Source organism: Calidris pugnax, unplaced genomic scaffold, assembly GCF_001431845.1.
Source record: "Calidris pugnax isolate Ruff unplaced genomic scaffold, ASM143184v1 scaffold198, whole genome shotgun sequence".
NCBI classification, from domain to species: domain Eukaryota; kingdom Metazoa; phylum Chordata; class Aves; order Charadriiformes; family Scolopacidae; genus Calidris; species Calidris pugnax.
Genome location: NW_015090925.1, coordinates 1,449,274 through 1,471,822, shown reverse-complemented (window position 1 = coordinate 1,471,822; position 22,549 = coordinate 1,449,274). Strand labels below are relative to the sequence as shown.

The following is a 22,549-nucleotide window of genomic DNA, read 5'->3' as shown; positions in this document are numbered from 1 at the left end:
CCAGGCTGTCGGCCAGCATCGCGCCCCTTCCCCTCACGGCGCGGCGGCAGGACGAGGCGGCGGCGCGCCCGCGGGCCGGTCCCCTCGCGGCGGGCGGTGGCGGGGCAGGGCAGCCGGCAGCCGCTCCTCGCCTTAAAAGCCGCCTCCGGCCATTGCCGAGCGTTTCCGGAGTTTGCCGAACCTCTCCCCCTTCTGGCCGGGCTACGCCGAGCTGCCGGCGGCAACGTGGCAAGCAGCGGCCGCCCGCCCACCGCCTGCCCGCGATTCAAACACAACGCCCTCACCTCCCCTGCAGAGAGCCAATGGGAAGCCGCCCGCCAGACAGATGGAAAGGAGTCTACGCCAATCACAAAGCGAATTTGTGTCAAGGAGCTAATGAAAGCGAAGAGAAGGTTGGCCCGGGCTCATTGCGCCCGCCCCAGCAGCCGGCTGCGCAGCCTCCAGTCAGAGGAGGTGGGTTGGTGCCTGCGGAAGGGGGCGGTGGCGGGGCTCTTGAAGGGTTAATGGCGGGGAGCGGTTGCGGGGGGTATTCCGGTGGGTCTGCGGCGGAGCAGAGCTGGCGCAGCCTGGGCCCCAACAGCGCGGCTGGGCCTCGGGGAGCGCTGAGGGAAGAGCCTGGGAGGGAGGGCACCGTACCGGCTGGCGCCCAGGTGCGGGCCGCGTTCCCGCTGCCTCCCGTGGAGCCTCGGTGCGGGAGAGGAGGGCGCGTCCCCGCCGCAGCAGCCGCTGTCGCCTCTGAGCGCGGCCGTCCCCGGCACCGCATGGCGGTCACCGCCCGCCCTCGCCCCTTGTCCTTACGGGGGGGAGCCGTATCTGGGGAGCTGCTGAGGAAAAAATACCTTGTTTTGCCCAGTTTTAGCAGACGAGCCGCCTCCGAGCTTCCAGCGCCTCCCAGCAGCCACAGCCGGCGGCGCTCGGACGGCTGAGGCGGTGCCGCCGCTCGCCTGCCCCGGGTGCGCCCCCTCAGCGCCGGGCCCGGCAGCGCGCGCCCTCGGCTCCGTGTTAGTGTGGTTTAAGTCATGGGAGAAAGATGAGGAAGATGCTTGTGACCAGCCGGTTGGTCCGGACTGCGAGCACGGGGCTGCCCTGTGGGACCCGGTACACCAGAGCTGGTCCCCCTGCCCCGGTTACGATGTGTTGTCCCTGGGAACCCGCTCTTCAGACGCCGGGTCCTTGTAGCGATTGTCATCCAGCTCTGGGAGAAATGCAATAGTGGCGTCCTGTGTCTCGCTGGTTCAGAAAACCTGTTCTTTTGGCTCACTGGTATTAACGTAGTTGTCACCACTAGAAATTTCTGAAACCAGTTTGCCTTCCATGAGTCACAAAATGTCAACACCTGTGCTTTAGCCTACTCAGTGTAAAGGCTGACTATTAAGGGAGAGGGGATGCTCATGCATGATTTCATTGTAGTACAATTAAAGAGCACATCTTCTGGGAAAGGAAGTGTGGTACCTCAACTTCTAATGGAGCCTATTTTGTAAACAAGGTACAGGGCCAGAGGTACCAATTAGTGTAAAGAGTTGTGTCAGATCCTGTGTATAATAATCAGTCAAGGCACTAGAGGCCTGTTTGTGCATTGTTAGAAGGTTTTTGTTAAAGAAATTTCAAATTCTTACTTTCAAATTTCTGAAGCTGAGAGGTCCTTTTTTCATTTGTGTGTAGAGACGAATGGAGTCAAATACGTTTTCAGAAATTACTCTGTGTGCTGGCAGTGTTAGTGCAAAGCTCATTTGTTCTTGGTCCTCATAGAATTTGAGGAGAAGGAGGGTCTCCCAATCCTCCATCCGAAGATCCACGCAGGGGGTTTCAAGATGAAATGCCTAGCTTTCCAAAAGTCCTAATACCTACTACATAAGTCACTTCATTAAGTAGATTTGTGAAGGCTTGAACATGCCCTTTAAAGAAAATGTGACACTTGTCAATAGCATGCTTACTGTAGTGACTATTATACAGTTAGGGATATCAAACTCATTTTTAGAAATAAACATTTCAAATGGGCATCTTTTCAATAACCTTATTTTTCATTTTAGGTTTATCAGAAAAAAGTTTATGAAACCAGACCTGTTACAAAAAAGAAAAATTTCATCACCTGAAAATGGAAGTGTCTCTACAGCTGTAGCTCTGTGAAAAATAAACTTGAAAATATACATCACAATCATTGTTAGGTACCTAAAAATTCAATCATATTCTTACAAATAAATTGGCTTTCGGGAAAAAAAACCAACTTGGTTCAAGTTGTTTGTCAGCTTGATTTTTTTTATCTTACCTGCAAAGAGAAGGTACCTACTCTTTGCATATTGTTTCATATTTGAGCATCTTAAATATATATACAAAAATGCATCCACATTTTATTTGCTCTTCAGGAGTTCATTTTCCATGTTTGGAGTTGCACAAACTGCTGTTCCATCCTCTGCCTTGGCCAGGACAGATGCTCCTCCAGCCCCTGCCCGATCCGCAGTGCTGCCTGGCCCTGCCTGGTGACGAGGATGTGACTGTCCTCCCTGTCCAGCCGCTCCGTGAACCACAGGCAGCTGGAAACAGCCTTGTGTTTCGTTTCCTGGTTCTTTCATGGCTTTTTTTATGAGGTGTTTAGGGAGCTGCTTATAGATCTGCTTATCAAGCTGAACAAGCAAATACTCAACTAAGTATTTTGATGGATATTCAAAAATCGCATTTAGGGTAAAATTGTTAATATGCAGAGGAGCAAAGTGTGGACTATTGACAAAAAGCAGGTTTTAAAGCTCTGGAGACAGTGTGCATAGTAAGGCTGAAATTTGAACCTGAAGTATCACCACATTAATGGCTGACAGCTTCCTTCATATAGATATAAAGATGATTAAAACCTCAGTTAAAAACAGATACCTGGGAGTATTCTTGTATTGGGTTTATAGAATCAAACGTAGTCAAGAACCATAAAGGCAATCATTACCCTGCTTTAAAAGGTAGAGGTTCCCTGGAGCTAGCTATTTCCATGGGATAGTTTATACCAAACATGCTTAAATTAATTGCTAGATAGATGTAGAAAGTCAGCATCTTAAAAAAATTTTGGCTGAAGATCTCTTTGATATATTAAAGAACCCTATATTCTTGGGCTGAATCTCTGTTATTTGGATGTACTTAAAATGCTGTATGTGTTATGTGCTAGATTTTATTTACATGCAGTCTTTTATACTATGAAAATGTTTAAACTATTAAAAGGTGGTTTGTTTTATGGTTTCTCTTAATATCTCATTAGTTTCCTAGGTGAAAGTATTGCTTCCATGGCTTGTTAACAATGAACATTTAAAAATACAAGGACAAAATGCAGTATTTGTTTTGAAATAAATATTCATCTAAGTGCATGCTGCATTTGACATTCGTAGCACTGGAATATGTAAGGATGTGTATTGAGTCACTTCATTCCTACACAGTCCAGAATTTTAAAACTACATAGCTCGCAGGAAAGATGTAAAATGTATGCAATTACTTTGAGCTCTACACCAAGATTAGTGTTTCCAATAGCAGATTTTTATGTTGAGTCTGAGCACGAGTACAGAAGGGGTTCTTTTAATTTTTTCTCTACCTGTTCCATTGATTTTTAAGCACTGATTATATTTAGAAATGTCACTGACTTCTTAATATTTTGCATCTATTCAGTTTTGTGCTCACTGTCTTATAAATCAGCAAAATGTGTTTCTCAAAAAAAAAAAAGGGGGGGAAATTTTCTTCTAAAAATCCATTTCTATGCGTTTGAAACAAGCAAATCTTCCATGTCATTTTAATTTGGAAAATTATTCTACCAACTGTTGTAATTCTTTTTTGTAACCTGAGGAAGAAGAGAATTGTACTAGTGGAAGATGAAGTTTGTTTGGGGAATTCATCCTAACGCGCTGGCATATTCCATGACTACACTGGGTGCTGGAATGATGAACAGTATCTTTAATTTCTACTACGTTAAGCTTTTCCTAAACCGATACAAAATTTCAGAAGTAGCATTTCATCAAGCGCAGGTATCGTACGATGGAATATTTTGATTACCATGTAGTCCTATGTGTCTGTGCTATCACAACAAAGTCTTTTTTTTTTCTTTTTACTTGTGAATTAATTTTGGATGCATTGCAAATAGTTACACATTAAATTAATTTTAAATTTAGTTAATCCATAAGCAATTGAAGGTACACACGAAGCACATCATTTACAGTCTCTAGACAAAATCACCAGACTTTAATTGCTGGAAAGATTTTTACCTTCGATAGCTTGCAATAATGTTCTAAGCTAATCTTGCACCTCAGCTCTCTAGGTTTGACATTAGTGCTTTCCTATGGACTGCTTAAGTACTTAAATACTACCTTTATTCTGCAAGTCATTATCCACATGAGCAACTCTTGTCATAAACGGTCTCCTGAAAGTAATGGGCCGGCTCATGTTGTGAATGACTTGCTGTGAGTGAAACACCTGGGCTTTGCAAAGTGAAAGGCCATATTGAGTTGAAGGAGTGAAGTCTTAGAGACGGGTTTATTTCACATGAAGGTGGGAACCTGCCTACTAAATAATCCTGTTTTTTCAAAATGACTGTAAACTTCTAAATACCTTTAAGAATTTGTTCTGGAGCCTGTTTTGACCTGAGACGCTTTTATCTTTGTTTATTCTTTGAATGGAGATTTATTTTAAGTAAATAGGGTGTGTATTACTTCTGTGTTGTATAACTACCACAGAAAGCTCACACTAATGATAAGTTCCATTGTGTTTCTCTCTTGTTTGTTACAGGTTGTATTTATGATATGGAATGCCATTAATGATCCTCTTTTTGGGTATATTCAAGATAACTCCAAATTCACATGCTGCTCGAGACGTCAGTTCTCAATTTTATATGGAGCTCCTTTATATGCATTAGCCTTTCTGCTTCCTTGGTTTCCTTGGAAACATTATGAAGAAGGTGACTGGCTAAGTGGTCTTCACCTCATCCTTGCGTTATGTGCTTTTGATAGTTTGCTTACGTTTGTGCTTCTCGCGCAGTGTGCGCTCTTTGCAGAAATTTCAACAAGACATGAAAGTAGACTTCAGCTTATTAAATATAACCAAGTAGCAACATTAATTGGATCAACGAGCATTCTCTTTTGTGGTCTCATATCAGATAATATGGAAAATTTTGCCTATTTTCAGGCTTTTGCCGTTTTGGTTGCAGCATTAGCAACAGCTTGTATGTGTTACACAGGCAAATACAGTACAAGTCAATATGAGCGGAGAGAAATTTGCACGGAGAGTTCTAATCTGGAAAGCAGTGAGGGAGCTCTCTCCTGGTCCTCTGTAATTTCATTGACCAAGCAGATTATGACAGAGAAAAACTTTTTATTTTTTGTAACTATGAACTTCTTCCAAGTCTTCCACCTAGCCTTCTGCAACAATTTTATGATGATCTTTGCGGATAATCTTATTCCTAAGGATGTCCTTTCTTCCTCAATAAGAAGTATAATGTATGGAGCAAGCTTTATTTGTCCTCAGGTAGGCAGTTACACTTCTTTTATTTCAAAATATGAAAACATGGTGTTTTATTAGTTTTCATTACTTTAAGGTATCCATTTACACTGTTAGTTGAAAAAATGGTGCATCCAGCATAAGCTGTTGGCCATAGTGAGAAACAAATCTGTCTCTCCAATGCCGTAAAAGCCTCTGGATGAGGCTGACCAAATGCAGTGGTAGGGAGAATGGCCAAGCAGGCAGGCTGGTAAAATACCTGTTTACTGTGGGAATGTGAGACGTGAGTGTGAAAGGAGTGTTTTATATCCTACAGGGTTTGTAATGCCTACGGATAAAGGAATTAAAAACATGGTCAAGATAAAAAGTTTCTAAAAACAAAATCTGTAGAGTTCTGAATTCTTTTCTCTTTGGTTTTGATTTGTAACACATGATGAAAGTATAATCTCTTCAGGAAGTTTCTCAGATAAACTGCACAAAATGCCAGAAAAACCATTAGGTATTAAAAGCATTGTTGAAATATGTGGCATCTCAGTCATGGGAACCAAACAAAACTCTGAATAGCTGCTTTTGGAGAATACTCCTCCCCTATTTATTCTGTTATTTGCTGTCTTGGTCAGCTACATTTATTGGCGAGAGAGAAAGAGATACTTTCAAGATCCCAGTGAGGGATGGGAGCAGGAATAATGAACTGGAAAAGAAAAGGAAAAGAGAACCCAAACAAGTAATGTACGAGAACGAGAAAAGCAGCAAAAATATGTCCCACGGAATTTAAACACACTTGCCTGTAGTGAATAAAAAAATTCTCATGTTCATTCCCTTCTAACGTCTTTCACTGGATCTTTTAAACTTTTACTGTGTTTGCTTGTTAGATTGCTCAAAAACCATGTATCCTGATCTTCATCATAGGTGCTGGTGATGTTCAGAATTTCTGAAAATGAGGCTGTTATGTTCATTAAGTTGTAATGTTTTCAGTAAGTAAAATCTAAAAGAAGATATGTCAAAGTGCAACTCAAATTCACAGCTCAATTTTAGTTACCATTTTTTGCTTTTGCATATATAACATAAAAATCCTAAGCATATCTTCTCTGTTCTGTAACTCCTAAATATCTGTGATTTCAAATTTTATCCTTACCACAGGTTTAATAGTTTTGTTCTGCAACTCAAACAGCTGATGAACTTTGGAAATAAATCAGAAACTGCAGAAGTTAGGAAAGCTTAAATAATTTTACACTCAATATATAGGAATCGCTACTGTTGATAAAATCAGTGTGACAGTGTGAAACGAACAATCTTTCAGAAAATGCATCTCTCTCTGCTCCCCAGAGACTCTGTCTAGAAGGTCACTGAACTGTAGAGAGTTTGCTGTGACCTTATTTTTCTTGGGTTTTGTCCCTTTGAGCTCAAGATATAATACAAGAATTCTCTGGTGGCAATGTCCTGGACTTCACTTACTGGAAAAGCACCCAACCCAAGGGAGACCTTGTTGCTGAAGCACAGGCAAACAAATCTAAATTTGCATCATTAAGTTAGTATTTTTCTTAGAAATATGCAGTCTTAGAAACATGCAAGTAATAAGGAGTTTTCTAAATCATAAGTACTTCCTGAGACAGGGTTATTTCTCAATTCTAGGGAGACATGGTCACAGTGTTTAGAATAATGTGCATTACACAATACCTTACTGTTTCTAGTATACACTTTTCTGCAAAATGCCTGAAAACAGCCAGTGGGAAGAGTATCTATTTTATTTGGATTGAACTTTTTAGAAATGGTTTGGTTTTTTGTTTTTGTTTTCTTCTTTAATGGGTAGTAATAACTTATGACTGGTTTATGCTTTATAGGTCTCCTAATGCTGAGATACTGTACTGTCTCTTTTCATCATAAATCTGTGTATATCTTTTCAGTGCCTTGTTCTTCTCAGTCATGCTTCGTTGAAGAAGTTTGGTTATTACAGAATCATCCTGTTTTCCTTTTACTTTGAAGGAGTAGCTGCTGCTGTCATGTTTGTTCTAGGGCCAGAACACTATTATCTGTTGGCATTTTATCTCACAACAAACATGTAAGTGAATATGCTTCCCTATTCATAGATATGGCTTAAATAATTCTAACAGTGGGTACTTTTAATAGCATGAAGATTTTGCTACTGCTTTTATGGTTTCCTTTTTGTTCTGTTTGTTTCAGGAAAGTTAAAACTCCCATTACATTTCATTTTGTTCTACTTATGTTTTTAATGTTTTTAAAAAAAACACCAAAAAAACAACCCAAAAAACCCCAAGGAAAGGCCCAAAAATGAACAGTAATTAAGGTTTGCAGCCACATGCCTCCAGCCACATACCTGCTTTAACATGCAATTCCAGGGAAGCAGAACCTCTTCTCATCCACTCTGACATGGAAGATCTCGGTAGAGGAACTCTTCAGAGACTGTTTGCTAGGAAAGCTCAGGCCTCTTTTTGTGTTGCATGAACACTTGAGTTGCAGTGCAAAACAAATACTGGTATCTCAGGCATCTGTTAGGTAACCAGTACTGAGTCACTTTTTCACTGGTACTGGGTAAGTATGATGCTAAAAGTAGTATTTTCACAGACGTATATTATGATACATGGAAAACCTTATTTAAAAATACACTTGTTCATTTCAGAGTATTGTTACAGCAATTAGGTTTTATTTCTTTTTTTTTCTATTTCATTGCTTTCCTTCTGCATGTTCCTTCCTACCTGCCTTTTCTTCATTTTCTTCCCCCCACCCAATTTCATTCTTATTTTCAGTATTTCTGTCATGGACTACTGTAACACTGAATTGTGTGAACAATAAATTGAACTTCATTGCCTGCATACTTTAAATGATGAAGATATATTTTGATTTCCTGAGGAAAAAATTCTAAGGTAAAGACTGTATGTTCAAAGTGCTAGTTGTTCAAAGCCTCTTGTAAGTAAAAGCTAATCACACCCAAAATTTAATAAGACACAGAAATCCTAATATGTGAGTTTAAAGTTTCAGTTAGCAGTTTAAGGGTTGGCTTTGTGTTTGTGTGTATGTGTTTAAATGCATATATATATAAAATGTAAATACTTATATAGGAATGCAGATAAAATCTTTTTACTGTTCTAATTCTCCCACTTTGAAGTTTGTCTTCCATGTATTCTTTCCAGTGATGCTTGTGTCCTTTTTGGATTTCAAGAGGGAATTTTCAGTTTCTCTTTTTTCTAAGGTGTTTATTTTCTCCATGTCATTTTAAATGTGATTTACTGATAATCTCAAGCAAGTATGTATGAACTTTTGCACCACTGTCCAGGAAAAAAAGCAAAAAATCCCCATCTTTTAGGTTTGCATATTGATTTCTAATTCTTAATTAAGAACAAATCTAATAATGCTTTCAGAACTGCTGATTAAACAGCTAAATCAGCATATTTTAAAGAAGGTCTCAGCTTTGTGTGTTTGTGGAAATGTCAGTGTTGGGGTGTATGTGTTAGAATGTCAGTTACGATTTCATTATGAAGTGTGTATAAGAGCTATGAAAATCTTCAATATTCTGTCTTTCTTTAGGGTAATTGTACAAGCTTCATTTAGTTTGTTCAATTTGCCTCTGGCAGATATTGTTGATGCAGATTTAATAAAGCACAAGCGGAGGTATGTCTGTCTTAACTGTTTTTCTTTAACTATGCTATCTTTTTGCCATGGTACTCTTTTGTAAGTTAGATTATGTCAAAGACAGTAAATGATCTTGGATCTTTGACACAGAAGTACTTTTTGTAAGAGCAATTTAGAATAAGTAACGGTAAGAACTTGAATAAAGTTTCCTGTGGTTACTTTGGCAGAGAAATTTAAACAGATTATTAGGTCATTTATAGTTTTAATTATACTATGGTATAAGCCAAGTTTTTTGTGTGTTGGTTTTTGTTAGCTTTAATTGAATTACTTTGTAACCATGTGCATATACTGTCGCTTAGGGAGTTTTCTAAGTAAGGCCTTTCTAATATGGAAAAAGCAGTTAGAAAGCTTTCCCTGTGCTATTTGAAGTACAAATTCCAAAGTCTAACCGGTTGCTGTTATCTCTCTGAAATAAAAATTGATAAAATGTGCTGTGACGTAGCATATTACAACTCATAGATCTTTTTGATTTTTATCATAGCACAGCTAACTTCTTGTTGGTTCCATCAATGTTTATATAAGTGCAGATTCAATCCTAGTCACGGTATTAAAGGACTTGCTCCTCAAAGGTGAGAGCTATTGCTTTCATGAAGAAAAAAAAAAGCCTCATTTTCTGGCCTCATGCATGTGAAGTCTTATGTTGTAATTAATTTTCCATGCACAGTTCAGTCTAACTTAACTTCAGTAATTACTTAATGTCCACAAAGTTGAACGTGAGTGCAAGTCATTTCTGAAGTGGGGCCAAGCTGTATATATATCCCAGAGGCTTACTATCTTTCATTTAAAAAAAAAAATTAAATTTCATTAGGATAGCTGTTTGCTCTAATGCATGAACTATAAAGCTGAGTATCGTGACAGTTAGCATTTGCATATTAACAGAATGTTTAAAATTACTATTGTAATCAATATAATAATAAGTTTGTGTTGTGCAATTGTTTGGTTTTATCCCTAAATATTTCAGATCACCACTTTCCTCTATGGTTTTTGGTACGAATGCTTTATTTACCAAGCCTGCCCAATCTTTGGCTCCAATGCTTGTGGTTACAATGCTAAATCAATTTGGATATGAGAACCTGAATAAGGAAGATGCTCAACCTGATGCAAGGTGAGTTCAAAAGCGATACTTTAAGTCATAGAAATTAATGTGAAATAATCCCATCATCTAAAAAGCAAATTAATCTGCAATTAGTTTGCATCAACTGCACTTCAAAAATATGAGTGCTTTAAAAGTATTTTCTAGTTGTTTTTTATATGTGTAGAAATAGAAATGTTTTCTGTATTTTTTAAAGAATAAATCGTTGATTAAACAGTACATGTGAGGATATCAACCTAATTTTGAAAAAAAAAAACAGATACAGTTCAGTAGCTGACTGTCTCCTGTTCCATTGCAAATAAGAAAAAAATATGTTTGAGATCACCTAATACCTCTTTTTAAGATACATGCCGTTCTGGCTTCTGTAAACCTTATCTTGTGAACCTACTTCATTAGATATATAATCCTAAGAGGTTTGCATTAAAGATAAAGTTTTATTTGAGAGAAAGCAGTATAATCACTGGAGGGAGGGAATTTGCCTCAAGTGGGAGTGTAATTTTTGTTTCAATGCTACTTACCAGTCTGATGCTAATGAGCTCATTGCAGTCCCTGGAGACCTTAGTACACAGCATAAAGTTGTGGTTGCTCGTTAGCACATTGGAAATGCATGGGCTTTTATAAAAACAAATTAACAGGGAGTCAGTACACTGAAAGGGTCATAGGCTGTTTATTTATGACCAACAAGGGGAAGTGGCAACATAAGGAATAACTGAAGTTGGGACTAAAAGGCAAAATCAGTCCTGGTTTGGATTTGCTTGAGAGAGTAACATGAATATCGTAAGTATAACATAGCTCTTCTAAATTTTGAGTAGAAACCTTAAAAAATACATAGAAGAGAAGTGTATATGAACTAAAAATGCCTGGTTATGTGTCACCTAAGGCTAGAAGAATGTTTCATATTTGAGGAACTTTCTAAAAAAATGTATGAGGGAAAGAATGACATAAAAGAACAACAGGTGGTCTTCAGAAAAGCATCCTGACACAAACAAAGAAGACTTAAGTTTGAGGCTATGTGTGAGAACAGTTAATTTTAATGCATTCTGTAGGTAGCCAGGCAGTGAGATGATGTGAAGAGGACATGAACCTCATTATAATGTCAAATAAGATGAGTGGTTTTTGCAGAAGAGCAGTAGGATGAACTGGATGTGGATATGATAGGGCTGAATATATTCATCTTGATGATTCAGAGAAGTTCAGATTTGAAACATAAAAAGTGCAGTTCTGATCCGTTTCAAGCAGATAAATGATCCCTTTGTGGATGGATTTTAAATCACAGTAGCTGTAAATCTTTTTTTCCCAGTAAGCAGCCTCTGAACTATAGCAATAATAAATTTGTTGTATGTAGAGTGGAAATACTTTGAATGCTCAATCTCTAAAACCTGTATTTTCACTTGAGTCATGCTGAAATTCAATTTATTCCACTAGGGCAAGGAACAGCATAAAGGAACAAAGCTGAGATCAGTTAATCAAAGAGCACCTGAAATATGCTCTATATTTCTCTTCCCCATCCCTTCAAAAATAATTTCTTCAATGTGAAGCAGCCTGCATGTGTTTCCTGTATATGTACATGTGAGTGTGCATGTCTTTCACTTTGCAAATGGACTACAGTGTGGACACACAGTCCATGAAGACGAGGCTACTTGAGATTGTTTCTAGGGAGTCTGTTTGCCCATGGCAATGTACTCAGACCATTGACTGAGCTGAAATTACTTACACGTATTAAAACTCTATTCAACTGATCTCAGATTTCAGCTGTAGGCAGATAGCTAAAATACAATTGCCTCAGGACACAGTTGTTCGGGGACAAACAGAAACTGAATACAGCAGATCGCTTAAAATATGCTCAATCTGTTTAAAAAAAAATTAAAAATAATTTTACACATGTGAATTATATAATGAAGTGTTGTGACCCATGCCAATGCAATCTCAGCTCTGTCCCTCCTCCTTCTCCAAAGCTGGCAATATCTATTAAGTATTCTGAAAAGCATTTACTTTATTAGGTGTAGTGGTAGGAAATTGTGAAGATGGCATAGAGGACCCTTATTCTGCATTAATAAAATGTTTGGGCCCTGGCTAAATATGTCTTAAGATTTTCCAGCAATGTTGATTACTGTGAGAAGAGAGAAGATGCACTCCAAAACCATAAACTATTTTATCCCCTTCATCAAGGGGAAGTCATGCTCGACCAACTTGGTAAGCTTCTACAATGAAATGATTTGCCTGGTAGACAAGGGAAGCGCAGTGGATATTGTCTGCCTGGACTTCAGTAAGGTCTTTGACATTGTGTCCTCTCATAAGATCCTCAAAGACAAGCCTTTGAGATATTGGCTGGATGAGCAGACAGTGAGAAGGGTTGAAAACTGGCTGAATGGCCAGGCCCAGAGGGTGGTGGTTAGGGGCATGAAGTCTAGTTGGAGGCCAGTAACTAGTAGAGTACCCTAGGGGTCTATACTGGATCCAGTCCTGTTTAATATCTTCATTAATGATCTGGATGATGGGGTAGGATGTACCGTCAGGAAGTCTGGTGATGACACAAAACTGGGAGGTGTGTCAGATGCATAAGAGGGTCATGCTGGCATCCAGAGGGATCTCAACAGGCTGGAGAAATGGGCTGACAGGAACCTCATGAAGTTCAACAGTGAGAAGTGTGAAGTCCTTCACCTTGGGAGGAACAGCCCCATGCACCAGCATATGCTGGGTGCTACCCAGCTGTAAAGTAGCTTGGCAGGAAAGGAGCTGGGACCAAACTGAACATGAGTCAGCAATGATGTGCTCTTGCGGTAAAGGCAATGGTATCTTGGGCTGCATTAGACAAGGTATTGCCAGCAGGTCAAAGGAGGTGATCCTTCCCCTCTGCTCAGCACTGGTGAGGCCACACCTGGAGTGCTGTGTCCAGTGCTGAGCTCCTCAGTACAAGAGAACACTAGACATCCTGGAGAGAACCCAGCAAAGGACCACAAGTTTATTAAGGGACTGGAGTATCTCTCCTATGAGGAAAGTCTGAGAGAATTAAGACTGTTCAGCCGGGTGAAGAGAAGGCTCAGGGGGAATCTTTTCAATGTATGTAAATACCTTAAGGAGGAGTGCAAAGAGGATGGATTCAGGCTCTTTCCAGTGGTGCTCAGTGACGGGACCAGAGGCAATGGGCATAAACTGAAACATGGGAGGTTCCCTCTGAACATCAGGAAATGCTTATTTGCTGTGAGGGCACCTGAGCAGTGGAACAGGCTACTCAGGGATGTTGTGGACTCTCCGTCCTTAGAAATACTCAAAAGCCATCAAGACAGAGTCCTGGACAGCTGGCTCTATGTGGCCCTGCTCAAGCTGGTGTTTGGAGCAGAGGACCTCCAAGGGTCCCTTCCAACCTCAACCATTCTGTGATTCAGTGAACAAAGTTCCAGTAAGTAATGACAGTGAGAATATGGTGTGTTACAGCTACAGACAGTTGCTTTTTATGTACAGATACTATCTGTCACATTAGTTTTCTTCCAGTTATTTCACGGATACTCTTACAAAGCAAAAGAATCTTAATAAGATGTATCTTATTATCTGTGTTTAGTTTGAGGGAGGGTTTTTTTGTGTGTTTTGTATGTTAATGTTCTAAGTGAATGGAGAAAAGTATTAGCAGACCATCAGTGGTCTCCTCCTTCAGTAGTGTCCTGACGTGTCCCTTGTCTTTCCCTCCAGCATCAAAAGTCTGAACATTGGTTTTTGTATTCTCAGCAACTTTCTAGGCTTTTGCTGTAGTAAAACAAATTTGCCATCAATGAGTTTACAGTTCAAAATTACGGATATAAGCTTTTCTTGTTCACATGGATTTTTGTGTAATATTGTAATTTCATTCCCTCATTCCTCATTTCTTGATATATTGCCCACTCAAGACCACATGGAATGCTGGAGCTCACAAACTTTCTGGGTAACTTCAGCTTACATATACAAAAAGAAAAAGTCATCGCTTACAGGGGAAGGGTCTGGTTTTTTCTTCCCTACTTCATTTATCTTACAGATTTGATAGCACTTTATTAGTAGCATACTGCCTTCAGAAGTTAAAATTCATCAGAAATGAGAAAATGCTTATCACTGAGCAGCGATCCCAGCAGCGTATTAGCCCAGGCACCCCAAAGACCCAGACTGTCTTTCTCTTCCTCAGCTCTGAAGCCTTTGAATTGATTACAAACATCACCAACTTCTTATTTACCGGTACCAGCATTTACCTTTGCCTCAGTGGTAATAACTTTTTAGTCACTGGGACTTCTTAGGAAGTCTTCTTCCTTAGGAGCAACCCAGCAGCCCTTGATTTTGCCTCTGGTATTGTAACTCGGAAGTGTGACTTCTGCTGTGAATGGCCTGTCTCTTGAAGTCTTCTTGCTTTTTGATGTGACCTTTTTCACACGCGAGATTGGCCAGTGTATTGTACACAGTGTACATGTGTTACACGTGATTCTGTATACATTAATATACACATTATACAGCATTCTTAGGGAATGTGGTCACTGCACATCAGTTAAGCATTTTGTAGTGGAAGCTATCTTAAGTATTTTTTAATATCCTTAAAATTTGAGCAATAGCTTGCAGAATGGAGTGGGGTCCTGGTTGGGGTTTTTTTCTTTTGTTCTGTCACCATAGCAAAGCATTACCTGTCACATATGGCTTGGTTTTTTTTTTTTAATTTTGTTTTTGTTTGGGTTTTTTTGGTTTAGTTTGTGTTTTTAAGTTTGGTGGTGTTTTTTGTGTTGTTTTTTTTTCTGTGGAAAAGATACCTAGTTTAACCCCCCCCTCTTCTGGAGAGCAACTGCAACTACAGCTGACTTCTGTGAGAAGTGTGCTTTTCAAATTCCTTCTTCAGAACTAGTTATTTTGTAGCAACTCCTCATTATTCTTCATTATTCATCAGAGGCACTTCAAGCTGTTGATGCTTTCATATTGAATTACTGGACTACATCACGTTCTATTCAGAGTGAGATTAGGGCTGTTTAGTGAAAGATTTTATGTGTGCAAAAAATGTAGAAATAGAAATTTCTGAAGTTACAGGTTCAGCTGTTATGATGATGAAATCTGAGCTCTGCTCATGATTTATCCCAGTCCCTTAATGAAATATTTTGCCATTACTTGTTCTGTGTACTATAAATATTTTTTATAATTCCTGCAGTAACTTAAGGCTTTACAGTACAATAGGTAATAATTATTTTCTTAAATCAATATTGTTCCAATGAAACCAAATCAGGACTGCACCAATATGAGTGATTTTGCAGGTGTTCTTATTTTTTTGTCCTTCCTGAAGTTCATATATAAATACAGGATAATTTTAGTACTGAAAACTGCAGTCCTCTTTAGAGTGCGGAACGGGCAAAGTACAAGCCTCAGCATCCCATTACCTGTGTCTTAGTGCCATTACCATCTTTAGATGGGTGAACGATTTGCCTGTCGCCTTCCCGCCGACACGCTGACACCCTCACCCACTGACGATGGGAGGGGGTGCATGATGTGGGGCCCTGTACACCTCCTGTGGGCTGAAAATGCAATTGAACGGCGTCCACATGGAAATTATTGTCTCTGCCAGTACCCACTGGCTGCAGAGCAATGACCTGCCAGTGAACACTTCCAGTCCCAAATGCAGTTGCCCAAGTGATGAAGTAATTCACTTGTAAGCCTGGGGTTTGTTTTCCTTGTTGTTTTCCTTTTCAGCATCAGCGTGTACGTGACTCGAGATAAATTGTGGTCTTTGTATGACCGTCTGTGCACTAAGGAATAAATCTGGGCTACGCTAGAAGTTGCAAGCATTTTTCCTGTTAAATGCAGTGAGACACGAGTTGACTCTTTTATTGATTCAGAGAAACTCTTAGGTTTTATTCAAAACCCTGTCAAGTTAATGAGCATTTTTTTCCAGATTTCAGATTTTTTGGATCATGTCTATAGCTTTTCTGTGAGTCTCCTATCTCATCCCTGAATGCTAAGGGAAAAAAAAACCCAGAAAATAACACAAGCTGTCTCATGGAGAGAAAGTTCATTTAAGGGCTGTTTCTCAGCTAAATTGACTTTCCCAATACTTAAGTAATTAGAATCCATTAATTAACAGAACGCTAGTTGATACTGATTCTAGACAATAGATCAATATCTAAATATATGCTTTGAGCTGTCAGAAAACATACTGTTCACAAAAGGGAACTCATTTAACCCCTATATTTTCTTTTCTGAATCGTATTTGCTTATGCTTTTATCTCTTATACCTTAGAGAAGGTTCGGATGAGGAAATACCATGCATCCATGAGAATAAATGAGAATGAGTGTTAATTTCACATGTATTCTTATCATCATTTATTTTCAAGCAAAATTAAGTAAGGCTTGATATTTCAAACAGCCCTTTACACCATGCCTGAATTTTGTGTATTAATCGTGACTTCCATCTAGCACTCAGCAACTATAATACTATAGGGGATAGCTAGTAGCACAGACTTTAAATTAAATAAAATAATTTTGTATTGAAGTGTTTGCTTCATTTTCTGCTTTTCTTTCTCTTGCAGATTTTTCAGTCTTACTAAACCCTTTCAGATGCTCTGTTCTATAATTGGATTATGTTGCTTAAATTGATTTCTATATTACATGATACAAGTGTGCACTAACATAGTGAACAGGATTTTTTAGGTTGCCTACAATATATTAACTCCTTGAGTGCTAATTATCTAACTTCTTCCCAGCTATTATGAAAGGATCAAACAACATAAAATTCTACATACATTTGTATGTAGAATGTGAAAATACAGTTGAAGTACATTTGATATCTGAGATGTTTGTATTTCTTTTATTTGGGATTGATTGCACACAGGCACATGTACATGCTGTATATGTGTATATAATGTGAATTCTTTAAAAATAATTTGTTGTGAATTGACCATGAAAGTTAATCTTCACCTTGAAAACTCTGTTTTCTTCTTCATCAGTTTGTTTTTAGGTCTTCATGATGCCATGTTCTATTTGATCTGCCTGGTTCCACTCTGCATCGCAGTTGTACAGATCCTGGCATGGACTCCCTTTTCCATCCAGAACAGTCATATGACAGCTGTACACTAAATATGTAACAATTGGTCAGTAAATCTTCTGCTGAACTGTACCACAGACAAGTTAGTATATTTTAAATGTGAAAAAACAAAATTGCATTAAATGGACTATGAAACCAAATGCAGTTTGAGCCATTTCAATAGTCACATTCTTTGGTCTATACAGATCATGCTCAGCCTTAGTCCTGAGCCTACACAGTTTATTCTGGTTCAGTCATTTGCCCTTAATGGACGTTTCCCTTAATGACCATATGAATTAATTGCTGGTATATACTGGTCACTGTTAACTCCTTTGAAGAATGGATATAGCAGATCCCAGCCCAGCACCTGGAATTCAGGGGAACTGTATTTTCTTAAATTTACCAAAAGGCAGTGGATTAATTTTGCCATCCTGATAAAATGCCAAATCTCTGAAGTTAATCTGGAAGAGCCTGGTGGACATCCCTCGTGGGTGGCAGGGAGATGAAGAGAAGAACTTAGATGGTTTAGCTGACCAATATCAAGACAAATCTGACAGTTACCATGGGAAGAGCCAAGAGTAATTAACTACCCTGTAAAAGTCTGTGTAAAGCTAACGAAGAAAAAGATTTAAATGCTGTTCAATAAAATGTTGCTGGATATGGAAAAAGCTCTGTATGTCCTCATTGGCTTTCCGAATGGCTCTGGTTGGTGGTAGGTAGATGCAGTTTTCTAGCTTAAAATGGGAAAATTATTTGGGAGGTATGGTATTGTTAGTACTTAGGAGGATGCAAGATGATGACTAGAATGTCATTGTGGTAAGAAACATCGTGTGTGGATACAGTAAAGTTCAGTGAGATGGAGAGATCAAACTCTGCCTGTTTACTGGTGTTATGTTGGAAACTCATTTGATGTGCTGACAGTTGAAGCTAATTTCTGAATGATCAAGTTGAAGTTATTTAATCTCTGATTAATTCTTAGCAAAATCTTTTCAGTTAAGCTTTTAAATGGATCCTGCGACTTTTATAAAAATAAAGGTTTTTTGACAAAATGTCAGAAACGTTGAATCCTCTTCTTATTTCACATGCTGTAAGGACAAGATATATAGGCCTGTTTACAATGCTCCCGTTTAATAAATATGCTTTTTCCTCCAACATATCCAGGGTGTAATTCTGTAAAGATAGATAGCTTAAGTATAATACAATTACTTCATTTTTGTTCTTTGTTTTGCCTGGGGAAACGTAATTTTAGAAGCACCTTTGTTAGGGAGTGCCAGTCACTGGGAAGCACAAGAAGGAATGTGCGTGGCCCAGTTTTAAAGTGCTGAGTCTCCTTATTTCTAAGGTTCCACATTTATCGTGATGGGTAGCTTGGAAAAGAAAGGAATATAAGAACTTGTCCTGCATTTTGGTAGACACTGGCATAATTTAATGGTGAGGTTTTTTGAAATACCTGTGTTGAAAAAAATAGTATTTTGTGCCTCAGTTTTCACATTTGCAGAGTAGAAACAGCATTGTTTCCGTGTCCTCTTTGGAGGCCAAAGTTATTTCAAAGCAACGAGTGAAAAAGTGGGATAGTGTTGTTAAATATTTAGAAATCCAAATGACCCCTTTGATAGGACTATGAATATTTATGTTAAAATGTAAGAAGCCAGAAGTGTGATGAAGTTTTAAGTTGCATTATCTGGTTTTTTATCTCTGTCCTGTCAGAGATACCGTTACTCATTTGCATTGCACATGCTAATAGCATTATGTATACATACTAGTGTCACTTGTATTTACACATCCAATGAATATTTACACAAATACCAGAGCAGATATGGGCTGTGTGTTTAGATTCTGAATTTTAAAAGATTTACTGCATTGTATGTATGAGTTTTGTGCCTGAAAGGCAGAAGGAGAAAAAGGTGAAGGATAAAGGTCTGAAGGAATTTAAATTAATGTAATCTTTGATTCATTATATGAAACTTGTCTTCTCCCTGACCGTTCCTATAAAATGGTAATAAATAACTTAAAATTGTTTTAATTTTCTCTTCTGTTTCTATATATCTTATCTTAGATTTCATATGTTCATCCTATCCTCACAGAATATATGTTTTGATAGGTGAAAATGTTATTGTTCCGCAAATAGGGTTTCTTAGATGACTGTGTTTATTACTTAGTTCTAATACTAAATTTTTAGAACATAGTGTACAACTGAGAGAGTATTGTGCTTATACAACAGGAAAACCAGTAAGTGGATTTAAGAGTCAAAATTATGCCAAGAATTACTTGTAATTAACAATATTTTTTTTCTGGAAAATGTTTGGTAAATATACCATTTTATTGCTAAAATAGAAGCAAGGGGTGATACGACTGAAGGCATAGTCTGAATCGCCACTATAAATTGCTGCATCTTTACAATTAAGATAGAAAAAGTAAATAGTTGGAGATTTCTAAGCAAGACAGCCCTAAGATACGATTAACTGTGTAGAATAAAGTAGTTTAGAAAACAAATGTGAGAAATACAATACAAATTATTTAATCTGTAAAATAGTAATAATCTTGAAAATCTGTTCTTTTTTATCCTCCCATTTGTCTGTCCTATCTCTCTTCCTATAAGGGCTGGGAAAAGTGTCTCACCCCACCAATAGTGAAACCAAAGGAGGCCCAGAACACTGCTTCAAACCCAGGTGGCAGTCTTACACCAGAACAGAGAGTTGGCAGCACCTCAGGACTGACATCGCTTATTCCGCGTTTCTCTGTCACCCACTAAACTTTGTTATCCTCTGCTAAACCTAGTGATTGGGTTTGGCTGCAAATCAAGTAAAGGATGATCAAAGGCAAAAAGTTCAGTGTCTAGCAACAGCTGGTTTGTCCGTTTTCTCTCCTTATTAGCTAGTGGTATCTGAGCTTGAAGTCCCCCGCTGGAAAAATGCCCCAATTTAATCTTCATAATTTAACCGCATCTAAAATAGTCTCATAACTGATAAAGAGGATTTAAATGTGTATAATATAAAATATGCTGTGATAACTTCAGAGAATGAGAAACTTGATGTTCGAACTCCATTCTTAGAGTTTCTCTATAAGTTCTGAGAAATTAGATCTTAATACACTGAATTAATTTTATTTATTGAAAATCAATAGGTAAAAGCACCTACTAGATTTAAAAGGATGTTATCTAATAGACACTAAAGAATGTCAGTCTAATAGAGTAGTAATATTATATATGGTTAGTGATAGAGTGAAAACATTGAATAAATGTTAACAAAGCATATTTATTCTGAAGTAGGAAAAAATTAGATTTATGTTTTGTGGAGCTTACAGCCCTCTGTTCTCACGTTGTACAAAGTGACCTTCCCGGTCTCCTGCTGCGCCAGCTGTGGAGTCGCTGGGTAATTCATGAACAGACCACGCCAGCTGGTGGGATGCTTGCATCTGAGAGGGTTCTACAGCTCAATGGATGCCGTCGGAGAGAAGCAGGAAGGCGAAGGAACAGCTGAGATAAGCCACATCTCCACAAATACTCCTGAGCAATTCCTTACAGAATTAAGCCAGCCCGGGAAGCAGTGCGGTAGCGCGGGCACTCACAAGAATTCTGGCTGGTTTTGTAAAGGACCATGAAGCTGTGACTGGTGGGGCTGTCCCAGAGAGCTGGGCAGACCCACAGCGGGGCTCCCTGGCTTACCTCTGGGGGAGAGGACTCTACATAGATATCTCTGCTTGGTCATCTTAATGACCTCCTTCTGGTAATGGCTTTCTTACTATTGTTTAAATAATAGAAACGAAAGTTGTTTTATGGCTGTACTGGGCAGGGAGAAGTAAAGATGCGGAACGGTTGCGGATCAGCCGGCCCTACCTCCCGCCCTCCTCGGCACCAGAGCAGGCAGCCCCCAGCCTTTGGGGGTGCTTCGGACCCTTCCGACTCCAGGCGCTCAATGGGTTATTTATAGACATTATCCATCAAGAGAAAGGAGAAACACTATCTAGGTAGTTGAGGAGAAAGCAGAAAAAAGGTCATTCCATTTTTGATGGCAATCCTCTCCCAGCACACCGATGCTGTGAGTGACGTATGCCTATGCTTATACGACAAATATTTTTCTGAGATTGTGCAGCATTTGGTTACAATTCTACCAGCCTATATGCAAATGATAATACATCAAAATTATTACCTAAATATGCATGAATAGTGTGGTCTTTATAACCTGTCAAGAGAAAAATATGCTTAGCATAGAACTACTGCAGCAGAATATTAATGACAAATGTAACACTGGATAGGAACTTTGAACAATCTCATTAAAACATACCCACGTTTTATACTAATAATGCAAAGATAAAAGCTAGCGCATTTCTTAATTTATTCAGTATGCAATTAATTATTGTATTTTACATGTGATAAAATTAAGATGTGCTTCCCTGTGAACAACATGTAACTAACCTGAAGCAATTTTATTTTTTGGTTTATACACTGTGAGCAGATGTCTGTTTAAAAAGCAGCAAACCTAGCTTTTGTAATTTTGAATTTTGATTATAAAGTTGTTTTAGTCCTGGAGGGAAAAAAATAAGATAATCTGTCTTTACAAACAAGAACATACATAGAAAGGAGCGTTCTAATCCCAAACCAAGTAAAAAGAAATAGACCAAAAAAGTCATCTTAGCCTGTCTGGCTATTGGAGAAAAAAAAATCTTCATGTGGAAAACTGTCTAAAGCTCTCATGTCAAAAGCTTTCCTCAAAGAACTTAAACATCAGTGAAAACGAACTGAACAGAAAAAAGTCCTCTGGCAGCGTTGTGTTGTTGCTCGGGTTTTGCTGGTGTACCAGGGTGAGCAATGCTGGCCGCGGTCACTGCTCCATCAGAGCCTCTTCCAGGTGGAAGCCGGGGCCCCGCGCTGGCCGGGCTTCCAGCCGCAGAATCCAGGAGCTGGATCCAGCCCTTCCGGGCCGATCAAAGGGAGCGATGCCCGTTGCTTGTGGTGGTTAAGAAAAGTTTTTATTAGAGATGATAGCCCTGATGCCACACTCAGCTGGAATTTGATTAATGGGATAGGCTTCGTCTAGATTTTCTTTCCGTTTCAACTGCACACAGCGTGGCCCACTCTCTGTGCCATTCCCTCCAGTAACCCCTGTTTGCGGGCACCCGAGAACAGCCGTGCCCGGCTCTCGGCCCCGGTTCCAGGCAAGCCCCGCGCTGCCGGTACCGGTTACGAGCCCGGAGGGGGCGCGCTACCCCGCCTCCCGCCCCGCGCGCTCTGCGCACGCGCAGCCCGGGTGACAGGGCGGCGCCAAGCACGTGCGCGCGGGAGGCCGCCGCGCGACCCCTCTGAGGGGAAGGAGGAGGCCCGGCCGCCGCCCATCGCCCGC

At 39.4% G+C, this 22,549-nt stretch overlaps 1 protein-coding gene across 4 annotated transcripts; it reads left to right on the top strand.

Moving 5' to 3' along the window:
• The first annotated feature begins 424 nt into the window (after positions 1–424).
• Positions 425–17,878, top strand: LOC106893449 (transmembrane protein 180). Of its 4 annotated transcripts, XM_014951432.1 has the most exons (8): positions 513–534; positions 2,031–2,165; positions 3,811–3,989; positions 4,747–5,481; positions 7,359–7,513; positions 8,998–9,081; positions 10,064–10,207; positions 17,134–17,878. In XM_014951432.1, the coding sequence occupies exons 3-8, from the start codon at positions 3,837–3,839 to the stop codon at positions 17,261–17,263; spliced, it is 1,401 nt and encodes a 466-aa protein (XP_014806918.1). In that variant the 5' UTR covers positions 513–534; positions 2,031–2,165; positions 3,811–3,836; the 3' UTR covers positions 17,264–17,878. The 4 variants fall into 4 exon arrangements, with proteins under 4 accessions (XP_014806920.1, XP_014806918.1, XP_014806919.1 ...); XM_014951434.1 differs by lacking the exons at positions 513–534; positions 2,031–2,165 and adding an exon at positions 425–453 and having other exon boundaries at positions 3,815–3,989; XM_014951433.1 differs by lacking the exon at positions 513–534 and having other exon boundaries at positions 561–2,165; positions 3,815–3,989.
• Positions 17,879–22,549: the final 4,671 nt, after the last annotated feature.

Bases quoted from the DNA above. Each gene is read 5' to 3' on its own strand.
- LOC106893449 (XM_014951434.1), top strand. From the start codon at position 3,837: ATGAAGTTTGTTTGGGGAATTCATCCTAACGCGCTGGCATATTCCATG. The intron at 9,082-10,063 runs GTATGTCTGTCT...TAAATATTTCAG, and splicing joins TTAATAAAGCACAAGCGGAG to ATCACCACTTTCCTCTATGG. The intron at 10,208-17,133 runs GTGAGTTCAAAA...CTTCTTCATCAG, and splicing joins GATGCTCAACCTGATGCAAG to TTTGTTTTTAGGTCTTCATG.